The 20,125-nt window shown below is 50.4% G+C and overlaps 3 protein-coding genes; 1 reads left to right on the top strand and 2 right to left on the bottom strand.

Annotated features, from left to right (window-relative positions):
* Positions 1 to 227: 227 nt before the first annotated feature.
* FFUJ_06937 (uncharacterized protein) lies at positions 228 to 1,088 on the top strand (the record flags this gene model as incomplete). Its single annotated transcript, XM_023577134.1, has 1 exon — positions 228 to 1,088. The coding sequence occupies one exon, from the start codon at positions 228 to 230 to the stop codon at positions 1,086 to 1,088; it is 861 nt and encodes a 286-aa protein (XP_023430250.1).
* A 4,297-nt stretch (positions 1,089 to 5,385) lies between these two features.
* On the bottom strand, positions 5,386 to 7,075 carry FFUJ_06936 (probable YVH1-protein tyrosine phosphatase; the record flags this gene model as incomplete). XM_023577133.1 has 3 exons in its annotated part: positions 5,386 to 6,499; positions 6,557 to 6,768; positions 7,052 to 7,075. The coding sequence occupies 3 exons, from the start codon at positions 7,073 to 7,075 to the stop codon at positions 5,386 to 5,388; spliced, it is 1,350 nt and encodes a 449-aa protein (XP_023431514.1).
* Positions 7,076 to 8,965: 1,890 nt separating this feature from the next.
* Positions 8,966 to 11,018, bottom strand: FFUJ_06935 (related to zinc finger protein; the record flags this gene model as incomplete). XM_023577132.1 has 3 exons in its annotated part: positions 8,966 to 9,434; positions 9,531 to 10,535; positions 10,630 to 11,018. 3 exons carry the CDS (start codon positions 11,016 to 11,018, stop codon positions 8,966 to 8,968), a joined length of 1,863 nt encoding a protein of 620 aa, XP_023430249.1.
* Between the last annotated feature and the right edge of the window lie 9,107 nt (positions 11,019 to 20,125).

Raw genomic sequence — 20,125 nt, 5'->3', positions numbered from 1 at the left:
GGCATACTTTAGTTAATGGGTCACTAATGATATAGAATGGGCTCTGCTGTTTGACGGCAGGTCAGGACCACCCTGGTTTCCCGACTTGGGACACTCAAGAACCACCAAAGGTACTCTACTATCCAAATGATGGGAGCCGCAAGCCCTTCTTGCAACTTGAGGGCTGTAGGATGTTAAATAATCAAGTTCCTCGAGCCACAGATATCCGGGTGATACGCCTCGACAAAATGACTGAGATGGATCTCACATTTATCTGCGGGCAAAGAACATCTTCTCTTTTAGGGGGTCCCTTCGCTGCGAGCCTTTTTCGAACAACGTATGCTAAGCATCGGGGCCGTGGTCCAATGGTGATTCCTGCTGCCTTACCACTGGATATTCCGGCAATTGAAGAAGAAACATTGTGCCTGGAGATCCGATTGAATGGGGACGGCTGCAGTATGCTGCTTGAGACCCGATCGTTAGGCGTTGTACACGCAGGACTACAAGCGAAACGGACCGAGGACCCGAAAAAGAATCCATTCTCTTTGAGGTACCGCGTCACACGTCCACGGCTTTTGTTCCTCTGGAAAGGGCAACGCGATGTGCTGAAACATACTGTTTCCTTTGCTATCTATCCCGAGGGAGTTGTACTCGCACCAAACCATGTTCCCATGGTCATCGGACCGCAGTTGTCATCATTCAGACCTGATTTTACCTCTCACCAACCTGCCTGGTCATGGGCTCCCATAGAACACATCCGCAGCATCATGGTACACGAACAAGATGGCCGAGGATTTATAGGAATGATGATACATTATGACAACGGGTCTCAGAGATTCATCGGCGACTTCGCACGGGCCGACGACGACGACGACGATATCAGATACCCAATATCCATTGAACCAATAAAGCACATGTATGTCGAGAGGTGGCCCCCTTCCGGCCAGTACACGAAGATGCAAGTACACTTTGGATCTCGCTGGCTCCGTCACAGCATGGATACGGAATTAGATGAATATGTATTTGTGGGCGAATTGCATTTCTGGTATGGGCCATGGATGGCTCCTGAATTAAGAGTCCTGCCGTCGGGTAGTTGGCAGGCTGAGTAGTTGCTAAAAGGATCACTTGAGAACAAAACTTGTTCCTATATCCCAGAGGAGAAGCATGAATAGAACTCCAGGCCAGAGGGGCAAAGAAAGCTTGAGACTTCGCCCCTAAATAAGGAAGAGACTTAGGTACTCAGCAGTAGTTTAGTAAACTAAGTACAAGTTAAGTTACAGAATTCGCGTGGATCCTCGAATACCTTAGAAAGATATGTCTTGTCACGCAAGGACTGATCCTGCCTTGGACTTAGTACCATGCTGGTGTTGAAGCTATATCGAAGCTCGGGGGAGTCTTTCTTCGCTGTGTCTACGCCGGCTTGGGCTATTACTAGGAATAACAAGACACAAGCAGAGAAGCTCGATGCGCTACACATCTACATGGGCGGAGTCGGACTCCAGCTGCGGGATAGCAACTTATTCTTTAATAACTCTCTTCTGTGCTACGAGGTCCCATGATGGGGAGAAAAAGACTCCTAAGCGATATATCGCCATCCATTTGGCCTTCTACCCACTGCAAAGCCTGGATAATCGATTGAACCAGACAATGCTTCAAGTCCCCTCGCGAGCTTCCCTCACAGCTTGTTTTGCGTAGTTTATTTTAATGACCTATATAGAGGGCCCAACGCTAGACACCTCCCATATCCTACACGGGAAGAAACGTTCCATATGAAGGCGAATATGTGGTCTCAAGTAATGTCTCATATCTTTGATGCTTTGTCACATCGACAATCTCGTTGCAACTCTGTGGCAACTCAACTACTTTGCCGCTCTATAATTAACCTTGATGCATGCCAAACTCTTGGTAACAACTTAGTCAAGCGTCTCATATCAACTTGTCCCTCAGAATCCCCGTCCTTTGAGCCCTGATCTGCTCGTCCTCAATCCACTCTCCACAAACTGCAGAGATTTCTCAATTACACATCACATCGCTTAGTTTACTTTCTTCATCATAACTGGCTTCCTATTCAGGCAAGTCAAGCCAAGGCATATCACGGATTTACCAGAGAACCGTAAACTCCGGCATCACGACGCTAACCTTTTAACGTTCGGTTTCGCTACGACGCAAGCCACAAGCGTAAAGGATATCCAATCCTGGGTGTGCCATTATGCCGACGATTATGCCCTTTTATTGAAACAGCTGCATTGGTCTTCAAGCTTTCCATGCAGACCAACTCCAAGATGATTGGTCTCAGCGTAGGGACTGCACACACATACATCTCGCCCGATGCTAGTAAACACACGACATAGGGTTCTTGTATTGATCTCGCATTCTCAACCGTCTGACAGGATAGGATAGCAAAAAAAGAGCCATGGGATGTGACCCTCAGGGTGCGGGGCGTCTGAGCTACTTAGTGCTTACATCTTTGGGCTTGGAAAACATGAGCTGGAAGAGCCGCGACAACTCCCACTCAGAGGACATACAAGTCCAATACTGTGATGATAATGGTGATGTGATGCTCGCTTATCTCGAGGTCTGATTGATCAGATATCACCGAGTTCCAATGGAGGGTGTATCATGGCGACTCGCCAATGGCTCGTTCGCGCGGTAAGTAAAAGAAAGAAAAGCCATCGTGAAGCGGTGTCAAGGTGACGATTTCTGGCAGCTTACATCCTTGTAAGAGTCTCCGCAGAATTACGGCATCTAGCTCTCAGGTGTAAGCGTATAGACTCGGTGACTTCGAGGGCTTCGGATCCGAGATACAGAGGCATTCACCGCGAAGAGCGAGTCAAAGGATTCACAATATTCAGAATAAGAATTTAGAATAATTCTATTGTTTGTAATACAACAGTGGAGAGAGGAAAGGTGATGACTGCAGATATACATGATGATCGAAAGGTTGAGGGGAGTGACATGCATTGAGAGCACTACTTCTGCAAGGACGTGAATCATCCTAGATGCCGTCGCATGCAATGACATGATACAGGATAGCGTCATTTATTCTTTTCCTTGGTAAAACAGCCACAGATTGTGGTCTTTTCAGTCCGTGTCTTGTAGTCCCCAAGTCCGAGATACTCCACAGCGTGATTATAGGGCTGACATGAGACATGCAAAACAAGACATGTGACTCTCCAAGATATTTCTCTCTAAGAGAGAAGCGGTCTACGCCAATTACCGACGGCTTGGGCTCGTCACAGTGATCGTGCGACAACAAGAGCTCCCATGCCATGCAATCCAGCCACACAGACCGAATCTCATCGGCAACGGAGGGTATGACACCATGCAGTAGCTCCCCCTCTCAAAATAGAGTTTTTCCTCATGTTTCTATACATAAACGCTGCCATCAAGTTTCATGCTTTCCCAGGTTTCATAAATCAGGAATGCCGAGGGTGTTTGACAGCGAAGACCCAGGGAGCAAAAGACTTCCCGCAGATCTCTCGAAGGGGTCCAACGGCTACAAATCCTTCCGGTTGCAGTCAGTGGAAACAACGCGTGCCTTTCCCTTCGGGGATAGACAGGCGAACCTCGCAGGCCGGGTACTTGTATGCTGTCAGACGAGCATGTATCCTTTTCAGGGGTGTGTGTGAGTGTGAGAGACGGACTAAACCACGCCCCTACTTGTTGGAGAAGCGCAGATGAGTGCTACTCTGCCCTTGTTCTAGGGCCTTGCTGGAATAACTTTGTATGGGCAGGCTACAAGATAGGGCTGACTCTCAAGTGGTCAGTTCATGAACAAGACCGAGGTATAGTTCATATTCCTTCGCTCGCAATGTTCGCACCGTTGCATCTGTGAAGGACCGCTCCGTACTGCGTATAGCATTCGTTGTCAACACACACTCTAGCCCAAGATGGGAAAAACGTGTCATGCAGTAAGATGCATCCGTCGATGAAGCACGCTGCGGGTAGATAGTTTCTAACTAGTTAGCTCCCAGCGAAACTAACTAGCCCATACTATCCAGCATCACTCCCCCATGATCAAGATCAATAACCTCGAGGTCAAAAGCGGTGTCAAGATGCGAGCAAAGACGTCATGAGAATAGACAAGGGGAGCTATGACCAACATCGAAGCTATACCCGCCAAGCATGACGTTTAGATAACTCCAGCTTGACACACAAAAGAGGGCTAAATGCAATCCTCAGAAGGCTGAAATGTCGCTGTAAGACAACAAGATAAAGTATATACCCCAAAGGGCAATCGCCGGGCGTAAGCGGAACCGCCAAGACAGCGCTGTCTTCTTTTTTCTCCGCCTTGACGCATCATAGATCAAATGGCGATAGGTGAAAAGGGCTCTTTGGACAAAATGTCCCCGCTGTACAAGCTCACATCCAAGGTTTGCTCACAATGAGTGCGATCCTTCAACCAAGACCAAGGTGAAGACGGTGGTGCTGACTGGCTTACGCCCGATGTGGGTTTCAGACCAAGGCGAAACGGGGTATATCAGTAAGCGCAGCGTATTCAAGCTTCGTGATCTTCTGTGTTTCTTCTTTAGTTTTCCTTTTTTCATGGTTTTAAATCCTAGGATCAGCCCTATAGTCAGCAAGTTAGTGGCTGGGCTATGTCGGAATTCCGTGGTGTATCGAGCCATGTAAGACGCTGGGCCACAGAAGGATTCGAGCTAGGCCTGTCATTAGAACTGCGTCGATTAGATTAGATAGTTGAAAGTAGAGCGATTATGGAGAACAAGATCCACATGGGAATAAGACAACAAGACGTCGAATCATGAAGCTAACCATTCGAAGGATCTGCTCATGCAGAGTTGTAAGGCTCTATTGTATGTATAGACAGAGGCGTGCGCATGCTACTCTTTCTTCTGTTTGGATGTTGATCTGAAAGGTGGCACGACTCTTCCAACGAGGCCTAGTGCTGATGCCTTGTGTCTTCTCTGGACCCCGAACTCGGACTCTCTTTTCTCTCCGTCGGACTTGGTCTCCCAGGAACCATCTGCTCTGCGAAGATCCCCTCTTCATGCAGCCCGAGTCTCCCGGCTTATCCACGACGAGATGCAAAATGCACCAAGACACACTTTCTCTTCTCCCTTCCACAGCGCACACCTCACGCCCTGTAAGCCCTAGGGCTTTTGATCCCGCCTGGTACCCCGCCGGCTTTTGCTCCCTCTCTCCCAGTGGCTCGCTCGCCATGAGAGATGCATCATGCCAGAGCGGAATGTATCTCGAGAAGGGCAAAGCTCCATGTCCAGACGGACCTGTCAAGCAGCATGCGGCATGCCTTAAGCACCGGACATAACAACGGATCCGCGGAGGGCGGGTCTCTCAAGGCACGGATCGGTAACATGGGCCTGAATCGGTGTCTATGCGGCGCTCTTGTTTAGTATTGGTTGGTAGTAATTCCGCCCTCACCTGTCCTCACAAGTTTCCGCTCCGTGGAGCTAACCCGGGCGGCATCCGGATCCCCATGCTCTGAGTCGCCGGCCGCTTGACGACGTCGTCGACCCTCGCCTTCTGTAGCGAGAACGCCGGCGTCACCCATCCGCCGCAGGAGCACCGAAAGCCCTTCCAGTCGTACCGGCCTACACCAGCGCCACACTTTGCATTGGGGCATAATAATCTTCCGTTGAGCTCTCCCTGTTCAAGGACCCCGCGCATCCAACTAAGTGGTTCGACAAAGTAATGCTGGCACGTAGACGCCGAGGACTTCTTGTCAGAAGGCTTGTGCTCCACAATGAAGGGTGCCGTGACCAAAGTTCGACGGCACTTCTTACATCGTAGACTAAGACCCGAGTCATCACGAGGCTGGGTCTCTTCATCCTCGAAACGAAGCCTCGTCGGTGCCTGGCCTACTGCAAGGTTCTCGTCGATTTCACGCTTGTAAGCCCACCGCTGATATACAGGGTGTGCTTCAACATCATCCGGGCAACCCATCTCCCACCACAAGGCTAACTGCTCCATGAAGCCCTCGTTAGGTTCAGCCATGGGTCGAGTTCTGCGCACAAACGTAAGTGCAGCATGGACAGCCTCCTTAGCGGTATCCTTTCTCGAACGCTTCTCCCCATTCTGGGGAACCGAGTGGGCCGGGTCCGAAATGGCAGTCGGCGTGATATTGGGGTCGAAACGACTTGGATATCGCCTAAGCAAGTAAGCAATAACCGCCGAAACAGATCTCGACTTTCCAGCCGCACAGTGAACAAAGACGCCTCCCTTCTTCTTCCTCTTCTTCTCCCCAATATCGAGGTCCTCGACACCCTTCTCTAACGAGACGCCCCCATCCTCCTCATCCTTCGCAAGCCAGCTCGCGCCTAGACCTTCCTCGATAAATCTGACAGCCTTGGGCAGCTCGATCAGCAAGTCAGCGTCCTCCACATCGTCAATGTCGATAACTTGGTGTTGTAGGTCTTTTCCGTAATCGATCCACGGTTCGTCCTTGAAGTTTTTGAGGCTTGATATGTCGAATGGGACGAGGGAGAGGACATGCGTGATGCGACGATCCGTCAGCGAGTCTGAGCGGCGCAAAGCCCAGAGTCTGGGAAATAATTAGCACAGCATGTCTGTAAATTGTTTAGTGGTGGGAGAGACCTACCCTCCAACGAATAGCTCATCCTGGCCGTCGATCCTGCTGAGAGCCATTTGGGCGATACTTTGCTTGAGAAGGTCAAGCTCTCCAGGTTCAAATCTGTGGCCAAATTCCTCCCACTGCTGCGGCTTCGAATCGTCCTCCTGGTTGTCCTTGGATTTGAAAACCTTGTATGCCTGATCGGCGCTTGCGGAATCGTCTTCTGCCAGATTGTGCGCCTGTCGCAAGTCGCAGTAGTGGTCTGGATATTCAAGATCCTTCGTAGCTGTTGGTATTCCAAGAATAATGATAGAGTCTGCAGTCAAAAGAAAGTGGTTCTTATAGATCAGTCATGCGAAACTCGAAACCGAGAAAGTAAAATAAATTAAGCTTCAACCTCGGTGTGAATCATGACTTCCACAACTTTCCATCTTTTTGCCCCTCCTTCCACATTAAACTCTGCGCCACATCAATTTACCCCGCCATGCCATCAAGCGCCACACTCCATCTTGAGCTTCTCACCAGCCACACTCTCTCAAATCCCATCTTCAATTCAAAGCAACCATCTTCTCGTCTATTTCTGTCAAAAAACACAACTATCCCACGAATGGAATGTATCTCGTAGCTCCCCAGACAGCACGACCCGAACAGTGCAATTATACGGATTATCACGTGATCCGTATCAATTCCGCGTCCAGGGTGGTGTTAGAGACATCAAACCCAGCCAGCTGAACTTTTAGACCCTTCAGCTGAACAACAGACAAATTTTACGCGACACGAATTGCCCAAATGGGGGTGGTATGCGCTTCAATTCCGCTATGTTTTGTCTGATAATGGAGTTGCCGGTGCCCGAGGCAACTCTGCATTTAATTCTCATGTTTAGGCTTGAAGAGTGAAGGCCCTTTGGAAAGCCTCGTAGATCTTCCAACTGAGCCTTACAGAGAAATTGGATGTGCCGTCTTTTCCTGGTCCCTGCAACGGCCGCAACCTCAGCGTTGGGTACGCTATGTTTCACAGACTGCAACCGGCTGGTGCATCGCTTCACAATGGTTGAACAGGACAGAACACTGCAGAGACAACTGAGGTATTAAGAATTCGAGCTACAATTTTTATCTTGTCAGACTACTTTATATCTACATGACCGAGTCTGATATGTCCCTAACCTGAAATCCCGAACAATAAATAATAACAATGCCATGTGTCCCAATGCCGCGCCAATGAACCGTGACCGTAACCATGATTGAACCTTTTTGTACCGTGACCCATAAGATGATGCATGCGACATCAGCATCAAGCTGTGCCAGCTAATATGTATACGAAGTGAAGCCTTTGTCCTCCCCATTTCACTTGCCGACATCCTCGCTCGCTTGCTAGTGAGCATTAGCTGAAGTGCTAACCTCTCAAGACAACGCCTGGGCTTTTTCTGCCATGAATCTCCTCTTGTATGTACTCCATTCCATTACCAAACTCCGGCAGTCTTCTAGCTCATCCGCGACTGGGTTGTCGGCAGGGATATCAAGCCCAGTCAGAAAGTAGCGCATCCACAGACGCATGGCCCCAGGCCTGCGTCTTCTCATTTGTGCCATCGCCTGCTTTTCATCCATCGTCCAACTCATTTCGCCATGTGCATTTCAGGTTTGTCGGGCAATGATCCTCCCTTCCACCTGAACCCGGGATCAGAAGACCATGGTTAATTGGTCACCACAGGTGCGAGTCCGCACGCAGACAGTGATTCCATGTCGCTTGGAGCTGCCGGTAAAACGTTAAAACGCCGTTGCAATATTCGTAGATGCAACGGAACATGCCAAGGTAGTATTTGGCCGTTGTCCCTCCCTTCCGACAGCACTGCCACATTCGTGCTTCAGCCCTGGGAGGCAGCCCAATGACTGGGTACGGACAATCGCATCCCTACGCGCGTTAGGTGCACGCGGAATACCCCAATTGATCCGAAGAGATCAACGGCTGCATTGGAGCGGCACCTTGATTCGTTTTGGACTTGCCGCATCTGCATCATGCGGCAATCCGCCCACGAGATACAGAGTTTTCGCCGCGTCTGTCGTATGCTTTGCCGTTCCATATACTGTTTGGATAGCTGGTAGTCTGTTGCGGGCAGAACGTCGTACAATTGCCGGCGGCTTGTTGTTTCCAAACATCCCAACGGCTCCATGACTGCAAAACGCTGATCAATTTCTTGGCCAGTGTTTCGATGCTGATCTTCCAATGGAAGCTCCATGGATTCTGACCCACTGATCCTTTTCCTTTCTCTGGGCGCCGGCGATTCCCTTTTTGTACCCCGCCCTCTTCCGACTGATCCTCCACTTATCTTGAATCACCAACACCCACCAGCGCTTTAGCATTGACTCGTCATTTGGCGGCCGAACCTGTAAGTCTTTCTGGTGCCCATCCGCGGCCGAACCTGTACTGTACTGTGTCGATTTACCGGGGAGTTGGGTCTTCCTCCAACATACAGGCATTCTCCAGCATGTTGGTCCACTTTCCACTGGTGCCCGCGTGGCTGTGCTTTAGGTGTTGTCTGAAGTGGTCCGCTCTGAAGAACTTTTTGGACGAGTTGCACTCTCGGAACTTGTGCACTTCCTGCAGGTGCCTGATACGCTCATCCCAGTCCTGGTCCGTGGCGTGCCGAGGCGCATTACCACCACTCAAAGCACCGGTACCAGGGCCACGTCCAGATCGTGGGAATTCATCGCCGCAGTACCCGCAGGTGTCAGCTTCGCCAGGTCTGTTAGTAGAGTCATGGAAAGCCCTATCGTATCCGGAGAGAGCTGAGCATGACCATGAATGACGGCGCACGTGGAGTGAGTTCTGGTGGCGCTCTGCCTCGTTCTTGTTCTTGAAACGATTGCCGCAGAACGAACACTCGTATTGCTTTTCAGCCTCGTGAGCGCTAGTTGTTGGTTAGCATTGAAATATATACGCGGAGTCCTATAATCTCACGCAGCCTCATCTGAAGTGGGGCTGTTGAGTGTGAAATCTGACTTACTTGAGTTCCTCAATCGTCTCGAACCTCTTGGGCTTCTTGGGGCAACACTCGCACATGAAGAAGCCTTGCACTTTAGTTCCGCCAGGCTTCTGCACCTCAGTGATCTTACGTGTGCTGGCACCAGAAACGGTCCTAGAGTGAATTGATCCCCGGCCAGAGATGGAGGTTCGAGGGCTTGGGTTGAGTGATACGGGAGCTGTGTAAGGCGAATTGCAAGATGTAGGTGAGATGCCACCGGGAGAGGGGCCCACAGGTGAGCGTCGACCGAACGAATTGGCAGTCGCAAGACCAGCAGGGTGCATCGACATCGACATGTTGGAGATGTATGAGTTGGATCGTGAAGTTGAGACCGAAGGCATAGTAGCACCTCGAGAAAGCGCGGTGTATCGACCTTGAGGAGATCCGCGTGAGCTAAGCTCCCGGCGTCGAGACATGTCTGGCATGCCAAGCATGTGCTCATCATTAGGACTGGCCGCCCGTCTCTTTTGACCACCTTGTATATAAGCATCATCAATGTGTAATCGTTTGAGTGATTGTCCATCCTCCATCTCCATATCCTCAGCCCCAGTGAAGTCATAGCTATTTGTTGAAGTGGCATCGTCACTGTTATTCCTCTTTGTTCGTGTGCGAGGTGAACGATCGATATCTGAGCTGTCATTTGGTGATCTATCACCATGATAGAAGGGTGTGCTTCGTGGAGAGATGGCGGAGTGAATTGGTGTGTCGGTCAACCTTGCGGGAGATCCTAAAATACCTCGGGAGTGTATGGGAAGCTGAACTTGTACTGGAACACTGAGTGCTGGAGGGAATCGACCTTCCGCTGAAGGTCTTCGTGAGAGGAGCTCGTTGGCTGATGAGCTAAGAAGTGATCGAGGTGGTGACTTTTCCAAAGGACGAGTTTGGTCAAGCTTCTTCTTGAGGGTATCTCCATGTATATCGGCAGGGGATTGGAATTGGAAATGGTTGTGTAGGCGGCCAAAGCCACTGGGGGCAGATTCTCGGGACCTGTGATCATACACTGTTAGTTCATTGATCCAAAGTTCTTTCAAGCCATTGGAAGCTTGGATTGCACCAATGCCAGGTGCATTATACGCCATACCTATCTGTAGATGAGTAACTAGCATAACCTTCATCTCGTTCGCCGAAGGCGCCCGTGTTACTTCTTCGCTGGTAGCTTGGGCGATCTTCATGATATGAAGAGGTCATGCTTCCGTAACCACTTGCAAAAGAGCCATGAGCATATTCCCGCTTTTCCCTCATACTTTCAGCCAAAGCACTAGGTTGATCGAAGCCGGGATATCGAGGAGGAGGTAGTGGTGGAGGAACGTCGTCTCTTGGTGGCATGCCAGGTATTGACATGGCAGGGCTCCCACTAAAAGGCAATTCGTGGTGATGACTCGCGTGGCTTCGAAAACGGTCGCCTGAGGTAGGGACTATAATGCTCGGGAGAGCCGGAGCAGGCTCTCTATATTGAGGAGGAAAGGCCATGTTGCTGTTGTGAAATTGGAAAGCTTGGCAGTTGGGATGACTCTAGCTGAAGATGGAGCAGAGGCAAGACAATGACAGCTGAAGTTAAGGGAGGCTGAAGCTAGGATGACATAGGCCCTAGACTAATCCGTCATAGAATAGACGGTTGTCGAGAAGGTAACGGTTTCTCGGTTAAACTGTTGATGGCCTCTGTTCTTCCCCGTTTGCGGCCTCCTTTTTTTCACTTTGAAGATCCGGCCGAAATAAACAAGCGATGTTGTTGGTGCTAGGGTGTTACGGTACGGGGTGGTTGTGTGGTGGCGATGATGGCTTCGGGGTATCCGTCTGGTCAGTCCAAGACACAATAGGTGCTCTGCAGAACCTGGTGCAGCTGGGTCCGCGTCCGCCAATGCCGTAGCGAGGAAAAGGTCGACGAATGACAGAGCGTATCGGGGATGCTGTTTGAAAGTGGAGGAATGCTGTTGTTTACTTTGGGAGTATATATTTATTGGTTGTAGATAGAAAAGAAGAATCAAGAAAAGGGTAGAAGAAGAATACAGAGTCAATATGAAGAACCAACAAGTGCGGGATGTGGTATAGAAGAATCGGATGGGAAAAGGAAGGTGGGAGGCAAAGCGGCTAATAAGTTCAATCTGCACCTTACGCATCAAGCACCTCACCTCAGGTTAATGGGAGATCCAGCGTTGACGTTGACGCTCTGGCGCTGTTACACCCACTGTTCCTGGCGTCGGCAAGCGCTGTCGTCAACCCCTGTAGATACGCCTACGGGGGTGGAGCATAGGGGTGAGTCTGAACTGGGCTAGCAGCTGGTAGGGTACGGTACAGAAGGGGGAAGGGCTGAAGATGGGACCCGGGAGTGCAAAATGGCAGGGCAAGCAGCTCTGGAGATGAAAGCCCAGACAGATAAGACAGCCTAACCTTGTAACGCAACGCAACGCAACGCAACGCAACGCAACGCAACGTGAAAAAAGAATGTGGCGGTAGCAATGACGATATCTGCACGCCTCATTGCTTGTGTTCACAGCTTATTCCCGTTCTTGAACTATTCGAAAGTGGTAATAAGATGTGACGGAGGGGAACAAGATACAAGCTGAAGAAGGGAAAAAGAGGTGGGAGCATGAGCAAGCAACAAGACGGACGGGGGGAGTGAGCATCTGCCGATGAAGGGGGGTGTGAGGGCATCCACCAGCTGCCAAAAGACGAAGCCAAGACGAGTGCAATATCAAAGTCTTTTCTGTTTTGCTAACGAGACTCTCTCTTTCTACCTGCCTACTAGACTGTTCTGTCAACTGCCAGACATGCCATGCCATCGTCACCCGTTCGCTTGCTCAAGATGGGAGCTGCATATCCGTCCCTTGTACTGTAGCATCAGTGTGTTCGTTTTCCCTACAGAGCAGTTATTGAGGCACAGGGACGGAACGGGTGTGCAGTGGCATGTCAAAGGATCCTATCCTATTCATCCACGGACGGGCTTGCATGTGCTACCAACAACTGTCAGTTCGAATCACCCACAGATTCGTTAGCTCCCATTGTCAAGATCATGATGGGCTGCATCTCAAGAAGCCATGAAAAAAAAGGTGATGTGATAGCTCCTCCACTTGGCTCTTACATAAAACGCCGTATTACACTCAACCTCTCCAAACGCTGAGAATCGTCTTACAGAGGAGTCCAGCTGCTTACCTTTCCCAACTGTTTCTCATTTGGTCCTCCGTACAGACAAGAGGAGCAGAGCAGAACAAGGGGGTGCGGTATCAATCTGGCTCTGCGTTCCGCTATTGTTGTTGACCAGAGAAGGGTCCCGCAAGTCGTTTACAGGGGGTTACCCCCGCTCCGACGGTGCTCCTGAGAGCCTTTGACTGCCCTGCCCTACGGACTCTCGTTTGAGATGGGCTCCATCAGAATACCACCTTGCCCTGTAGCCCTGCGCTGCTCTCTCTGCCCTGGAGGGCTGGACTGACTGGGCACTTGGGTGTGGGCGGAGCACGAGTTGCTGGGGGTTAGCCTCCCGCGGGGAGAGGGGTGTAGGGCAGGGCAGTCAATGGAGCGTTGTTGGACGCCTTTGAGGTGTTGGTCTAGCAGGGTACCAGATCTTGGCTGTTGGCCAATGTACAGAATCTGACCTTACCTTGCCTTACCTCTCTCACCTTTGAGATGGAGTCATGATCCCTTACTCACCTGCGCGACCCAGCCTACCCACTGAATCGGTATTGCTATACGCACATTTGTCCACCCAATCCTGCCTGCTCTTGACGTTGACGGCCATGTTCCATATTCATAGAAACATCCGTGGGTGGTAGCATCTGCATGAGATGCTTCACATTCACTCAATCACGCCCTACGACATTGCAGTACAGGACAGGATTCTTCCCTGCTCCGTTGCCGGCTTGCTTCTTTTTTGCTTCCGCTTCCGCTTCTCTCGCCTGCAATGCTCACTGGTCACTCAAGTGCATCCCGTCCGCCTCCCGTAGCTATTCCTAGCCTCAAACCCACCAACAGCCAGCAAGAACCCATGGATATTTCGCCTTGGCCCTATAATACACCTTTGGCCAACGGCAGTTGTGATTTGAATAACACCTCGCAGGTTACAGCCGAGCCAGGGCATTCTGAGTCTGGGCTTCTCCTCTTTCACTGTACGAATGTCGTGGCTTGGAGCCGCCTTGCGGTCGTCTTGGCCCTAATACGCCGTCATTCCTCCATGCCGCCTCGTCATCAACCTCGTGGCCGGCCGGTTGGGCTTTCCCCTAACCCACGCGCGCCACGGCCAGCCTGAACATATTTGCGTTAATACGGTGCCGACGGGACTCGGTCAACGGTCGCGACCTGGAGCGAAACCTTTATCTCATTATCATTGGCACATTCCAGCCTCAAAAGAAATGCCAAGAACGATCCGACTATGGAATATTGAGGCTCAGCGGTGAGTGGGAGCATTTCATTTCTCATTCCTTGGTCAGCGACCGATGGCATGGAAGATACGGGGTAAATGACTCGACTACGCTGATTCAACCCAAGATCAGCAACATCGATAGAAGCCCAATCTTGAGAACCGCGCGAAAGAAAATACAGGACGTTTGCAAATACGGTTTTTCGCCCCATCTCTCGTGCAACCTGCCAAACACAGGAAAAGCTAGGTACAACCGCTTGGACATGAAATGTCGCTGTGTCAGTCTCACTGGACATGAAGCCACGCCGAGCACGCGGTTTCCAGCAGACGAAATGTCATTTTAGAGCAAACGGGAATAAGAGAACGCCTTGTAGTGACATCCCTTCTCGGGCAATTGCTGCAAACGTACGTAAACGTAAACGCACTATCTCTCAGGATTGCAAGTGAATTACGAAATGTTCTCCATGGATAAAACCCCGCGGGTAAAGAAGTTTGGAGATCTTGCCTAACGAGCCAGGATCATCCCAAGCGGATCCCCCTTGAATGATATCTCCCTCAATAGGGATCGCCTGACGACATGCGACAGACAAGACAAGTAGAGCACAGCACATGAAGTGAAAGCGGTTAGATAGACAACAGGCAATTCTTGCAGCATGCGTGCGCGTGTGTCCGTCATTGATTCTGCTCATCTGTTTGGTACGTTTACGCAATCCAAGTTTGTGGCTGCTGTCAAGATGCTTCCAGCCCTAGCTAGTCGAGTCTAGTCTCATCCTCCAATCCTTATTGACATCTCATCAATGTTTTAGCGAGTCACTTGCTTTATGATGCTTGGCTCATTAGGTTCCCTCATGAATCTTTACTCCGTCTAACCAAACCAAATGCCAGATCCTAAGGCATTCGAGAATGGATCTGTCTGAGAACGGCGGCCTCCGCCCGCTAGCACGAACAAGCAATTCGGCTGCCTAGACTATCGTTTTCTAGTATAGAGTCTCCATCAAGCCAAACAGCTAGTTTCAGCATCTTGCAGACCCGTCTCGTTCAGGATCCCACGACCCAGAGAAAAAAGAGCTGAGAGCCAACACGGACGGACGTGGTGGGAATCCCTTGGTGGTCGTGTCCCCCCACTTAGACGTCCGTGTTAGTCGTCGTGGCCTGGTCCCTGCACCCGGCCAAGGGAGCGGATAGCGAAAGTATAGAGCATCGACGGTTCGATACGACCTTCTGATGAACCCATTCTGGCTTGGTTCCTCATGATGATTGATCCTCCCTCACCGTGAACGAGCGAATCTAATCCGTCGGGTGCACGACATTCCAGAAGAGGCAGGCAGTTTTGGCTGTGACCCTCTCAAGGCATCAACCAACTGCTGCTGCTGCTGTCCAAGGCATTGTTTGTCCAAGGTAAGGGTCTGCATGTATGTGGTGTTGAGGATGGAGTCGTGGTCCTCAGAGCAGAACCGATTCTTGTTTACGATCAACGTGTTACGAAGCTGCAGGTTCAATCTGGTGGTGCTGGTGGTGGTAATTAGCTGGGTTACAGGTTACCTCGTTTGGAATACAACAAGTTTCGCAACCTCAGCTACACCAAGTTAATGAGGATTACAAGATGATTACCAACCCGGCACATGAAAGATCGTCCCTGTCTAGAGTTTAAGCCTCCAGAGTCCAAGGGATGACTGGAAATTGGCGGTAAAAGGTCCCTAACTCCGCTCTGCACCTCACCTACCGGTATTGTACTAAGCCCTACAGTATCCCTAACTTCCATTGCAACGCAAGCTGTGCTCTGTCGTGTTGCACTGAGTCGTGGACTCTGGGTCCCGTCTGTCTCCATTCATGGGAGAATTAAGTTTTGACCAAGTGGGGAGAGAGAGGGAGAGTACCCGCGTACCCTCGTGGCTTGTTCGTACACGCGCCACACTTTTTCGGACCTCGGCCGGGGTCACTTGGTTGGTGGCGCCTACGGCAGGGCAGGTTAGCGGCCTTTTTTTCTTTTTGGCTCTCAGCCCTACCATGGGATTGCAGTCTTGGCATCTGTTGAATTGCCTCTCCAGTCCTAGGGCTGTCTTGGTGGTGTGCTGAGATTTGTACTGCCAAGATGTGTGCTGCACTGTACAGTACTGTACAGCCAACACGTCACAACAACAGGAGGCGAAAATGATATTCCATTGTTTCTCACTCTCTTGTCATTTACAGTCGAGAATGAAGCAACGTTACAATCTATTGTTAGCGACGGATAATAAAATAGCAGATACTGACATGCATCTGCCGAACGTGGAGAAAAGCTCGGTCAATCTCAATCCGAACCAGGCTGTGATCTGCTCGAGAGCCAAGAAGACGGCGGTAATTCCAAGACCGTCAAAGCCACATTCAAAAGGCAAAGGAAATGAGAAATTGACCCACGGCGGAATTACAAAATTGGAATTTGTTATGCAGTGCAGAATCAAGGTCAAGCCATTGTCGCAATAGTCATAGGGCTCTCGGTAAACTTCAAGGCCCCGATGGAGGGTGTGAAAGGCAAAAAACTAGCCAACGCCATGGCTGCAAAGCTACCGAACTTACCGGCTTGTGCCACACCTTCACCACCTCACTGGACTGTAGCTAGGGGATAAAAGAAAACTCAGGACCTTGACCCTAAGCGACAAAAATATTTAGGTAAATTCAGCCCAAGCTTAGGGGACTCTTTGTTAAATTTATTTTGACACCCCGTATCAAGGTCCGGTGTTTTCTTGGTCCTTGATGTATAGCTCTCTCTGTCTACATAGTATCTCTTATTAGAAGGTCTGAGGCCCGGGACAGGCATTCGGCAGTTCTGTACCTGCTTCTTTCGTGCTTCCATGCTTCCATGCTTCCACAAGCTACCGTCTCGCCACAAACCTTCACCTGAGCCTCAGCGTCATCACCTTTCGTCATCCTACTCAGCCATTCTTGGGGAGAGAATACGTGTATCCGTGTGTACTGCATACGCTCATTTCATCTCCCGGCAGCGGCAAGTCTCCCACTATCCGGCAGACGCTCAGAGACCATTGACTTTTTGGACGCGGGACGTTCTCTGCTAACGTTTAGCTCTCCATTCCCTCGGACCCTTTTAGGCTATTACGAATATGGTAGTCAGTTCGCCGGATTCACACGCCTTTGCAGGCCCACTCCCTGGGCCGTCAATCTTCGGTAGATTAAAGACTGACGCGCGGAGGCCAGGCGAAACCTAGCAGCCAGGCCGTGGCACGGTTAATACCTTATCCTCTGGGCTTCTGTGGCATGAGAGTACAGTAGAGTTGTCGGTTGTAACGTACGCGATTATTAACGGTGGAGATTCTCTACTGTAATTGTCTGTTTTAGACTTTACAGGCTTATTTACAGCCATGCCAGTTTGTTTTCGCACATTATTACCTTGAATGGAGGGTTTTTCGCTATACAAAGGCCCACCATCGTCTCGTGAATCGAAATTACGAATAGACAGGCCTCCCGAATCTGAGACTAGCACCTGCACCATTGACCCTTAGCATGATGTTGAGACCCTGGAGCGCCAATGACGACCTCGTTCAGCCCTGTGCCGCCCGGGTCTAGGTCACGAGCCTGGCCCTGGCGCTGCAGTCACGCACTGCCGTTTAGACGCTCTGCTGCCGTTTCGAATGATGAGAGAAAGGCAAGAATACGACCCTGTTTCAGTGGGCTTTTCGTATCCAAGGGACGTGTGTGCGCGATCGCCCTATCGAACAACACCAAAAGGCCCTGCCTGAGCCAAGCAAAAATCTGGGTACGCCCCCAACTGCCGAGCGGTAAGTCCTGCGAGGTGTCAGCACCTTGATTTCAGAAAGCGGGCACGAGGGGCCCTGCTGATGTTGCACCGACGTTGGGGTTTCAGGAATGGATGGATACTTGTATTTCTTTCCAAGATTGACGCCCTGAGCTACTGCCGGTGGGAGGGAGGATTGGCCTTTGTCTTGGGTGGTTTTACGGACAATTGGTAGAGAATCGATACTCAGAACTCTGATGACGACTCAACGAGGCGCAGCAACACCTTATTTCACATCCGCGAAATGTCCAGTGTCGATCTCGATAGCACTACGTTAGTGTGGCTTTTTAGCACCCTTTGCAAGGTATCTCTGGGCGATATTCCGAGGGCTTTGACAGATGCGAGATCCAAGCTCAATCAGCAGTCCATGGCATCACATGGCACACAAGACCCTTCATGCATTGACTTGATTAATCGGTGATGATTGTTACTTTTGCTATATTCCAGATCTACGGAGTGTTATTATTGTTTCTCACAACGAGAGTTTGACACTGTAGTATTTCTCTTGTTATCATGTTCCACAATGCCCTGGGCTGCCCTTTGGCGCCCCACAGAGGTACTGTAGGCTCAGTCAAGTAGGCGGAAAATGATATCCAAACCAAGTCTCTCAACTCTGGGCACAATTTACAATTCTGAACACTGTAAAACGCCATGCAATTCAGTTGTCCTACTCCTGAAATTCACCAGTCTCAAGCCTTGTCTAGATCCGTATATCCGCCCTGACCAATAGCGCCCGGGATATTATCTCCTTTGAGTCAAGTCCAGTGGCAATCACGGAGTCGATTGAGCATGAAAGTCTGAACGGTGGGGCTGCCGAGGTTCATCTCTCTGCCAAAACAAAGGGCCCTGTCATTCCCTTGGTCTTAGAGGTTCGAAACTATGGCAGTCCACGTAACTCTTTTTCTCTCTTCCTTACAGGGCGTCTACCGAAACTATTCGGATTCGCGTTCTCCAAGCCGAGCTGAACGAGGTTCCGAACCTAGAACTTCAAACGAGCTCGTAACTGCACTGCAGCAGCACAGCACAGCCCTGCGGGTGCGGGAGAGGCGCGCCACAGACCCCTTCGTCTACAGGGCATCTTAGGGATTTCCAAGGCAGTGGCTAAGTGGCTTTCAGCCCATCAAGGCGGGATTGGCTACGGGCGCACTCTTGGCAAATGCGGCTCGAAAACTCTACATCTGAAGACGCCGCTGATATCCTGGTCTTCTCTGTGGCGATACAACGCTGAACGGATTACAAGTCCAGTTGAGAACCAACATCTCGAGACCCTGAATAGCAACCTGCACTCGACTTCGTGTTTGATACCAGGAGTTGATGGACTGTTTCTATTTTGGCGGTTTCTGGAGCTGATTCGTTCGGAGATATAGCTACACGAGATTATCTACACATCCACCGTTTGTTCCGTAGCCTCCGGTTCGTAACATCCTCCGGCACGGAGCATCGATACATATGCAGTTTTACATCAGAATCTCAGGGGATAGTGTCTCTAGTGACATGATCAGCATCGCATCTCGTCCAATACAATCATGCTCAACGAGCCATGATCAAAACATCGGCGTCGATTAAAAAGTGGGCAGTCAATTACCACGATATCCAATCTGAGTCTCAGAACGGTATGTGGCTGATCAGTAGTCTACGAAACAAATTGAACCGCGCGTCTATCAGAGGGAATAGTCAGAAGCACTTTTGTCTTTGTCATCTTGGCGCCTTGCATTCTCGTGTTGCGACTGGATGCCTTGAGAAGTCCAGGAAGTCTAGTCTAGGGCTGGTCCGGCTGAAGCATTGTACATAGTCGGGTTGGTCATGCGACACGTAACTATTCCTAAAGAAATAGTAATCAATCATATGTGGCTGAGGAACAAGCAAAGGGGTGCTTATTATGGTAGATCTGCTTGGTCTTGTCTCTGATTACATTTCTCTCGATCTTCACCATCTTGGGATTGGTGTTTTACGATGACATCTCACCGCTCTTCATTCGCGGGCAGCTGACTTGTACAAACAAGTTTGAGACCTCATTCATGACTCTTACATGATTTATCCAGAAAGGGAAGTATCGCCTCACTCAGGAGGGTGAAAGAGTCTTATTGACAGGCATCACCAGACAGACACAGACAGAGAAGAGAACGACATGAATTTCACACCCTCCCCATCGATCCATTTTTAAGGCGTCCTCCATTCATCGTGAAAGCGGATCAGCCAAGCGGCCGCTCTAGCTTCTTCATCCGAAGCCTCCAATACAAAGCTCGATGCCTTCTTGGCATGGAGAAGCGGACCTTTCTCTCATTGAATATCTCGGCCCAAAGGGCATCCGGGAAATAACCCAATCGTCAAGACGCGTGGGGGGGGGGNGGGGGGGGTAGGGTTACTACGACGCCTACTACTACGTATATATCTCTCCACGACGCCGCCCGTCCGTCGTTCTTTCGTCGTACGGTA

The sequence above is a fragment of the Fusarium fujikuroi genome, chromosome FFUJ_chr05 (assembly GCF_900079805.1).
Source record: "Fusarium fujikuroi IMI 58289 draft genome, chromosome FFUJ_chr05".
In the NCBI taxonomy this organism is placed as follows: domain Eukaryota; kingdom Fungi; phylum Ascomycota; class Sordariomycetes; order Hypocreales; family Nectriaceae; genus Fusarium; species Fusarium fujikuroi.
The sequence above is the reverse complement of the archived record's forward strand: the minus strand, read 5'-3'. Positions and strand labels throughout refer to the sequence as shown.